The 10,080-nt window shown below is 38.0% G+C and overlaps 2 protein-coding genes across 3 annotated transcripts; both read right to left on the bottom strand.

Moving 5' to 3' along the window:
- Nucleotides 1-750: 750 nt before the first annotated feature.
- LOC124149936 lies at nucleotides 751-6,650 on the bottom strand. Its single transcript, XM_046521782.2, has 3 exons — nucleotides 6,351-6,650; nucleotides 5,822-6,040; nucleotides 751-3,228 (listed from the first exon to the last, which is right to left on the bottom strand). Exons 1-3 carry the CDS (start codon nucleotides 6,648-6,650, stop codon nucleotides 2,893-2,895), a joined length of 855 nt encoding a protein of 284 aa, XP_046377738.2. The 3' UTR covers nucleotides 751-2,892.
- On the bottom strand, nucleotides 6,517-10,079 carry LOC125377425 (ribosome-binding protein 1-like). Of its 2 annotated transcripts, XM_048390675.1 has the most exons (3): nucleotides 7,720-10,079; nucleotides 7,364-7,431; nucleotides 6,517-6,710 (listed from the first exon to the last, which is right to left on the bottom strand). In XM_048390675.1, exons 1-3 carry the CDS (start codon nucleotides 10,075-10,077, stop codon nucleotides 6,662-6,664), a joined length of 2,475 nt encoding a protein of 824 aa, XP_048246632.1. In that variant the 5' UTR covers nucleotides 10,078-10,079; the 3' UTR covers nucleotides 6,517-6,661. The 2 variants fall into 2 exon arrangements, with proteins under 2 accessions (XP_048246632.1, XP_048246631.1); XM_048390674.1 differs by having other exon boundaries at nucleotides 7,364-10,079.
- Between the last annotated feature and the right edge of the window lies 1 nt (nucleotide 10,080).

Here is a 10,080-nt window from a genome sequence, read left to right as displayed (position 1 = left end):
ACCAATTCCTGTGGAATATTTAATCTCTCTGTTTCATACCTTCCCCACAGCTTTGATCAGCTGGCTACAGCCTACGGTGATACTGAACCATCATTTTCAAATATATACACATATATCTGTTGTCAAATAAATCATGCCTTGCGCTTTTGATCTCTGATCTCTCAACCATATCTGATAGATTTAAACTCAAATATTAGTAGTAAGACATTTGTTGTCTGAAAAAGGATGCATAGCGCTTTCAATCTGGCGTCGATTCTTTACAGATTAATATTCAAATATCCATAATATTAATATGTCTGTAACATGGTGCCTTTGATCCTTGACATATTCTCACTCAAGTGGGTTTTCTGCAAGTAGTTTTCCAGCAGCATCTTTATACATATGAATAAGAAAAATGGATAAAAAGGACTTTAAAAGCATACAACACCATCAACTCTAATAATTGGAAAATGTGAAAGATATACTTTACATTTATTTTGCAAAACAACCACTTGCTTAACGGCTACGTTAAGAAAACTATCATATTCAAAACGTCTAATAAATGTTGCGTAGCGCCTGCCTCTCCTCTCCTCACCATCTCAGACATATTCATATGCAAATATATATAATGATATAACTGTTGTCTGCTTTATATCGCGTCTCCATCCTTGATAGATTAATATTCAAGTTATGTAATATATCTGTTGTCTGATGAATTATGCGTGACGCCTTTTGTCTCGCCTCCATGCTTGACAGATTCATACTCAAACATGCGAGGGTTTTTTCAGCAGCATTTTATTTACACGAACAAGAAAATTAAACATCCACAAATGTATCACCATTCACCTCTAAAATTGGACAACGAAAAAAAGAATAATATACTTTAAATGTATTTTGCGAAACTAATTATAAGCGTTTATAGATGATAATGATTTGGGACATATTAATGCTCTTCTTGTATCCTCACTAACCATATACTTAACCAAACGTAGGGGATAATTTTAAATTAACTTCACGCGAAAAACAAAAGATTACCTATTTTGCAATAAAAAAAACGCATATACATATTGAAACGATACACTTTACTTTGCCATCGGCAAGAATCACTTTATTTATCATATACCTGTCTATGGCAAGAGGCATTTCAATTGCATGTCCGATGGAGCCAACAGAGAACATATGTCAACATATCCAGGAGGTGTAATAACCAAATCCGTATTACACTCGTCTGCTGGGCTGTTATGATGATCGATATCAGCCCAGGTGGTACGAAATTGGAGTTACGTCCCTTAGTTCGCCGTCTGTTCGTCTGCTCGGGCTCTCCTCACACATTAAGCCTACACAACGTGATGTAACTGAAATGTTAAAAGCGGCTTTCAAAACCCAACTCATTCACATACTCACTCCACAGATTCACAGGATCTCCAAGCAGGCGGTGACAATACATATACCAGGATACTCTTGAAAGAGAACTAAATACTTTGTATAACACCTGACATAATTTTGGTGTTTGATGCTTGTGTTAACATTTGACATAAATCATTAAGAGCCTCTCCTGAAAGCACGTTGCGAGTAGGTACTGTTCATATGAAAAAAGTTTCCCCATATGCTCGGATATCTCCCTTCATTTGTGATATTCATAACTGGCTTCTAATTCACGGGCCAACGGGTCTCTGACAGGGAGGGGGTCGCCAGCGGCTTGATCGTGCCTGGGTTGGGAGGCTGTGCCTTCATGTTTAACTATATCCAGACTAGACGATCCGGGCTAGAATTGCGAGGATCCATACTCATGAAATTGATTACTGGGGTCTCTGGTCCAGTCTCGATTATTTACAGACTGCCATCATATATGTAGCTGGAATATCACAGGCTATTTTGTATGAGATTTATATAATGCAAGGTTCACCAACTTTGTGACAAGACCTAATTATGAAAAAAATGAAATATACATGTAAGTAGAGGTATTGTTAAAACAAAAGAAAAGAGTTTGAAATGGAAATTATTAATCGCCAAATGTTCAGTCAATGATACAGTCACAGAGTTTCATGTGTAAAATATGATAATGATGTCATCTGCCTACTTGGAGATCAATATCTCAGAAAGAAGAAATGGAGAACTATGAAACAGCAGAGAAAAGCTTCCAAATTACTCCATGTGGAAGATATTATGAGAGAGAAGAAGAGATGGAGTCATTAAACAAGTGCGGATACCAATTATGACTTAGCCCCGGAGATAAAGCTATGTACATATTTGAGAATAGCATATATCATTTTTGCGTGCCATATATGCAGCCTCAAAAGAAGACGGGCGACTGGCTCGGTAATAAGTATACACAATGTCAGAGGTCAGCACACCCGTCCCCAGCCCAGACGTGTTTCTTCCATGTTGTATGTTTAACTTATTTGTTGATCGCCTAAGTTGTGGTAACTTGTTCCCAATCCACAAATGGAAACACAACAACATATTTATACTAAACAATGTTTTCAAGTGCTCAGCAGGGATTGTTTCCACAACATTGGCACTACTTTTTGTCTTGTGATGAACGACGCACTACTTTTTGTCTTGTGATGAACGACGCTCTATGTTGGGGTAGGTCATGGTAGGACCACTGCGTTTTGAGGCAAAACAGACCTTGTTTACGTGTAGAGAAAAAAAAGCTTGCGCTGACAAATTGAGATTTTACGTAGGCAATTTTAAAGATGAACATCAGTGTAAAAATACGATATTTTTGGGCTTGTAAGATACTTTAAGGACATGTAAGGAATTTTACGACCCCCTACATGTGAAAAGCGTTTGATAACAGTTGTACAAGAACGAGTGCATTACTCTAAAGCAAAATGTATAAAACAAAATGTCAATGAGTCTCGAAATAATAGGTTGTAAGCACCTCTCAACTATCTTCTGCTGTCGTATCTAGCAGCGTCTGAATTTTTCTACAGTTCCGCATGCTTTGTATTTTATCTTCTTTCCTTGAAGTTTCGTCAACAACTTCACGATATTTTCACCATCATCGATTGATGGAATCGTCATGTTGTATATCTCGAACAGTTGGATCAGCTGGGCGCAAAAGACCATGACTGTGTCCAGCTTTCCTCCTTTTCTACGCATATCGATATCAACTCGTGTCATCGTGTTCGGTTCTGAATCGAGCTTGATGTCTGAATCTAGGTCAACATCAAATGCCTGAATAGTTCCTCTTCTGTACAATTTGTCGACATCATTTTGTTTTAGTTCTAATAAAGGCAGTTTCTGAAAACGTACGAGAATTGACTTTAATATATGAATATTTATTTCTATGCATGGTGCTTGTCAAACGACTGTTTAAAGCTAAGAGCCCCTGTTATGACGTAAATTGTAATAAAAAGGTAAATTGTAATACTTGCAGCAAATTGTAATAATTTTGACGTAAATTGTAATAACAACGTAAATTGTAATAATATTTGACGTAAATTGTAATACGCAAATTGTAATAAAAATTGACGTAAATTGTAATAATCTCTACTTGCGGTAAAATGTAATAAATTCTTACGTACATTGTAATAACCGTACTACCGTAGTGTCCAAGACGCCAATTGACTAGAAATGATCTTTGTCAGTTGAGCTTGCGTTTCACATGTACAATTCGAGAAATACTGTGTATGATGACAAACGTACAAAACTGTTAAGTTAGGGATGGTTGGTATAGGCTTTATCGTACAATCGTCATTAAAGGGTGGTGTCAACATAGTGAAAGACATTTATTGGAAGTGATGTGATGTTTGTGGCATGCTATCATCTACGTAGAAGATACTACCATCTGCGTAGAAAATACTATCATCTACGTAGAAAATACTTTCATCTACGTAGAAGATACTTTCATCTACGTATATGATAGTATCTTCTACGTAGATGATAGTATGCCATCTAGATACTATAGTCCACTTACATACTTTCATCTACGTACATGATACTGTCATCTAGAGTATGTAGAAGTGCAGTCATATATGTGATACCAATGACATAGAGTTCACATTTATATATATATATATATATATAATTACTGTCATTACATACACACCTACATGCGCGCACATACATACATACATACATACATACATACATACATACATACATACATACATACATATAGTGTTTGTGCGGGGGTGTTTTTGTATGGGTATGTAGTGTGTGCAACACGTGTTTGTGTCTGTATCTCGGTGTGTGTGTGTGTGTGCGTGTGTGTGTGTGCGTGCGTGTGTATGTGTGAATGTATGTATGTGTGTGTATGCGCGTGCGTGTGTGTGTGTGTATGTTTGTGTTTGTGTGTCTATGCTGATGAGCCCAAGTATCGCAGCAACAGTATGATTTGGTTTCTTAGATAGTTACTAGTCTTTTCATCAGAATTTTAACAAAGTATGTTGTAATTTCATTACAGTGCTTGTTGTTTGTTGGAATTACTTTAATCAGGGGATTTATTGTCCGTCTCAAATTAGTGATAAAAAATGAAAAACGTATTATCTACGAAGAATATACTTATGTCTTCGTTGGACATACTTTTATCTACGTAGAAGATACGTTTATCTAATGTATTTGCTACATTCTAATTCGTATATCTACAGGTTTGTGTTTCTATTTTCTATTTTAAAATATCTTACTTTGTTCATTTGTTACATTTTGTATAACCTTTAATTGCTCATATCAGCATTTTTGTGGGACCTCTCACAAAGTAATGTCACTTATCTTTCACTTGGAACTATATGTAGAAGTGCAGTCATAGATCTGATACCAATGACATATAGAGATCGTATACACACACACACACACACACACACACACACACACACACACATGCATAAACACACACATGCATACCTATGTTTGTATGCATTTATTTATTATTATTTCTTTATCTGTGAGAAGTTCACAGAGATCGAGAATACGCAATATCTAATAGTATATGCAATGTAGGTAAAGAATATCTACGCCCCTCTTTTGATATTAATAAAAACATTGTATATAATGTTATGTATTAAGTATTCTTCTTTCCCATGCATGGGAAATCTATGCTGCATTTGCTGACGACCGTTTTTTTTCATTTGACATTGCACAGATCTGTCACTCATATGTTGTATTTGAATTCTTCGTCAAAATATAATACAAAACACACAGAGTATTTCTCAAATAAATAAGAAAACTAAGTTCATTCTAGTAATTAATCCTCTTCTGGACAACCATAGAAATGAAATTCCAATGCATTTATATATACATATAATTATACAACAATGTACGATAACGACCTCAATCCTCCCCCACACACATACTTCAATGACAATTGTATGATAAACCCTGTACCAACCCTGACAAGGATAGGTTCTAGTCATTTAACGCCTTTGACACTAAACTTATAAGGTTATTACAATTTACGTAAAAGGTTATTACATTTTACCGCAAGTTGAGATTATTACAATTTACGTCAATTTTTATTACAATTTGCGTATTACAATTTACGTCAAATTTTATTACAATTTACGTTGTTATTACAATTTACGTCAAAATTATTACAATTTTCTGCAAGTATTACAATTTACCTTTTTATTACAATTTACGTCGTAACAGCCCCCTCAAATGAATAAAACGAGGCAATGGAATATGAATTTACCAACATAATTTTGGTTCGATTCTGATGAGCATAGTTTTTAAATATCAGTGGAATAAGGTGTATGAATGTCTTTAGATTTGATGATACACATGAACAACGCTCTGATGTGCCAAGGGAAGAGGGAGAGCAATGCAGAAAGCACAGTCGTTACTATTTAGTTCTGACGTTGCAGAATTATTTATATTTCTAAAAATCACTTATTACCTTAACCAATGTGTCTGGTGTTGTGGAGATAGGTGGTCCGTCTGGTCTCTGGGGTTCCCGCTTTCTACAGCTTGTCATTTTGATAACAATTCCCCTTTCCATGGCTTCCGCAGCGTCTCCCCAGACATCAACATCGACGAATCCTTTGTCATCTCTCAGCTTAATTTGACAATAATTCAATATTTTCTTTTTAAACGGTCGGATCAGAAGAAAGGATTTCTGTATTTGAAATAAAAAGGAAACAAATATAAGACATGGCAAAAACGCATGTGAGTTGGTAAGATCGTGACTCCTCATACGCTCAAATTACTTTCACTGTCTTTACATCAATAAACCACAAAGCGAACAAATATTTCTAATGTCTGCTGTGACAACACTGAAACATATATGTTCTTAGGCATAGCTATAAGTACTAAATCCGATCATTAACCAGTGCATGGGTACTTTAACATCACGATAGGAGAGCTCTCTTTATTCGTGGGTTACAACACTCAGTATTTCAGTGAGGCATATTAGGTGATGAACGAACCTTCACAACTTTCCCTTTCAAGCACATCAAGCTCAGGTCAGGTAATGCATTTGCTCTCTTGATGGAAATAGGTTGTCCTGTTCCTAAAGCTTCTGTAATAATGTGCTCTGGGATCTTGAATCCCGAAAATTCCAAAATACTTCCATTCCATCTAACATTTCGCAGAATAACACTGGCCTGATCACTAAAATGTTTGAAAAGACTGTCATCGTAAATCCAAAGGTTCACCGCAGACGTTTTATCAGCGACAACGGCTTTCATCTTAGTGGAGGTCTTCCTTTCCGGTTCCCCAATCACCATTACATGCACGTCTACACGTCTTTCCGTTGAGTCCAAAATAAAACTTTGATTTGGCACCAGCTGGAAGGTAAGAAAATAATATGTTGTAATTTACCCAATACACCGTTAATCTTACTTTTTGTAGTCATTCATATTTTATCCCACCTCCGCAGACTGGTCGGCATGTAGTCACTATAGTGTAAGTAGTGTATAGTTAGTGTGGTATCATGTTAAACTTTAGTATAATATCTCAGCAGGGTAGGATTATAACACCTGCATAAGTTAGAACTAGTACAAATTACTACAAACGCGCACATACGCTATATTAGTGCAATAATCTTGATTGTGACGGTAACCCCAACTTAATCTCATCTCACATTTATGTATGGGTAGCGAGGGAGTGGATATAGGAGGCGGCCTGTAAAGAATCAAATATTTAAAGGGCAGTCCAGTGGTGGACTAAATAATCAGTTCACCACACTGTGGGGTTAGGATGAAACACAGTCTGTCAAATCATACACTTTCATATTAATGACTGTGGTATTGAATAACATTCACTCACTCATACAGCTGACATGATTGATAAATAATGAATGAACACTAATGCGTACTAGCAGCATGTCTACATTCTGTTGATTGGATATACAGCAGGAAACAAATTGTCTTTACAAAGTTGGCGTTGACGTTAATACAGTTTAAAACAATGACACGTCTATTTTCAAACGAAAACCAGCCTTTCTACTGCAACAAGCTTCCTCTTCCTCCTCAGTCTCGCTGGTACTGTCACCATCAGAACCTTCATCTTCCTCCCTTGCTTCATCTTCACCGATTGATTCATCTTCCTCCCTTGCTTCATCTTCATCCCTTGATTCATCTTCACCGATTGATTCATCTTCCTCCCTTGATTCATCTTCCTCCCTTGATTCATCTTCATCCCTTGCTTCATCTTCATACCATGTTTCATCTTCCTCCCTTGCTTCATTTTCACCGATTGATTCATCTTCCTCCATTGATTCATCTTCTTCCCTTGATTCATCTTCATCCCTTGATTCATCTTCATCCCTTCCTTCATCTTCATCCCTTGATTCATCTTCATCCCTTGCTTCATCTTCCTCCCTTGCTTCATCTTCCTCCATTGATTCATCTTCCTCCCTTGATTCATCTTCATCCCTTGATTCATCTTCCTCCCTTGATTCATCTTCATCCCTTGATTCATCTTCCTCCCTTGATTCATCTTCCTCCCTTGATTCATCTTCCTCCCTTGCTTCATCTTCATCCCTTGCTTCATCTTCCTCCCTTGCTTCATCTTCATACCTTGCTTCATCTTCCTCCCTTGCTTCATCTTCATACCTTGCTTCATCTTCCTCCCTTGCTTCATCTTCCTCCCTTGATTCATCTTCATACCTTGCTTCATCTTCATACCTTGCTTCATCTTCATACCTTGCTTCATCTTCATACCTTGCTTCATCTTCCTCCCTTGATTCATCTTCATACCTTGCTTCATCTTCCTCCCTTGATTCATCTTCATACCTTGCTTCATCTTCCTCCCTTGCTTCATCTTCATCCCTTGCTTCATCTTCATACCTTGCTTCATCTTCATCCCTTGCTTCATCTTCATACCTTGCTTCATCTTCATACCTTGCTTCATCTTCCTCCCTTGCTTCATCTTCCTCCCTTGCTTCATTTTCTTACCTTGCTTCATCTTCATACCTTGCTTTATCTTCATCCCTTTCTTCATCTTCATACCTTGCTTCATCTTCCTCCCTTGCTTCATCTTCATACCTTGCTTCATCTTCATACCTTGCTTCATCTTCCTCCCTTGCTTCATCTTCATACCTTGCTTCATCTTCACCCATTGATTCCTCTTCCTCCCTTGCTTCATTTTCCTCCCTTGCTTCATCTTCATACCTTGCTTCATCTTCACCCATTGATTAATCTTCATACCTTGCTTCATCTTCCTCCCTTGCTTCATCTTCCTCCCTTGCTTCATCTTCCTCCCTTGCTTCATTTTCTTACCTTGCTTCATCTTCATACCTTGCTTTATCTTCATCCCTTTCTTCATCTTCATACCTTGCTTCATCTTCCTCCCTTGCTTCATCTTCATACCTTGCTTCATCTTCATACCTTGCTTCATCTTCCTCCCTTGCTTCATCTTCATACCTTGCTTCATCTTCACCCATTGATTCCTCTTCCTCCCTTGCTTCATTTTCCTCCCTTGCTTCATCTTCATACCTTGCTTCATCTTCATACCTTGCTTCATCTTCCTCCCTTGCTTCATCTTCCTCCCTTGCTTCATCTTCATACCTTGCTTCATCTTCATACCTTGCTTCATTTTCCTCCCTTGCTTCATCTTCATACCTTGCTTCATCTTCCTCCCTTGCTTCATCTTCATACCTTGCTTCATCTTCATACCTTGCTTCATCTTCATACCTTGCTTCATCTTCATACCTTGCTTCATCTTCACCCATTGATTCCTCTTCCTCCCTTGCTTCATTTTCCTCCCTTGCTTCATCTTCCTCCCTTGCTTCATCTTCATACCTTGCTTCATCTTCATACCTTGCTTCATCTTCATACCTTGCTTCATCTTCCTTCCTTGCTTCATCTTCCTCCCTTGCTTCATCTTCATACCTTGCTTCATCTTCATACCTTGCTTCATCTTCCTCCCTTGCTTCATCTTCATACCTTGCTTCATCTTCATACCTTGCTTCATCTTCCTCCCTTGCTTCATCTTCATACCTTGCTTCATCTTCATCCCTTGCTTCATCTTCATACCTTGCTTCATCTTCACCCATTGATTCATCTTCCTCCCTTGATTCATCTTCATCCCTTGCTTCATGTTCCTCCCTTGCTTCATCTTCCTCCCTTGATTCATCTTCATACCTTGCTTCATCTTCATACCTTGCTTCATGTTCCTCCCTTGCTTCATGTTCCTCCCTTGCTTCATCTTCCTCCCTTGCTTCATCTTCATACCTTGCTTCATCTTCATACCTTGCTTCATCTTCACCCATTGATTCATCTTCCTCCCTTGATTCATCTTCCTCCCTTGCTTCATCTTCCTCCCTTGCTTCATCTTCCTCTCTTGCTTCATCTTCATACCTTGCTTCATCTTCCTCCTTTGCTTCATCTTCACCCATTGATTCATCTTCCTCCCTTGCTTCATCTTCCTCCCTTGCTTCATCTTCCTCCCTTGCTTCATCTTCATACCTTGCTTCATCTTCCTCCCTTGCTTCATCTTCATACCTTGCTTCATCTTCCTCCCTTGCTTCATGTTCCTCCCTTGCTTCATCTTCCTCCCTTGCTTCATCTTCCTCCCTTGCTTCATCTTCCTCCCTTGATTCATCTTCATACCTTGCTTCATCTTCCTCCCTTGCTTCATCTTCCTCCCTTGCTTCATCTTCCTCCCTTGCTTCATCTTCCTCCCTTGATTCATCTTCATTCCTTGCTTCATGTT

Source organism: Haliotis rufescens, unplaced genomic scaffold, assembly GCF_023055435.1.
Source record: "Haliotis rufescens isolate VD_foot unplaced genomic scaffold, xgHalRufe1.0.p SCAF_9, whole genome shotgun sequence".
Taxonomy (NCBI): Eukaryota; Metazoa; Mollusca; class Gastropoda; order Lepetellida; family Haliotidae; genus Haliotis; species Haliotis rufescens.
The sequence above is the reverse complement of the archived record's forward strand: the minus strand, read 5'-3'. Positions and strand labels throughout refer to the sequence as shown.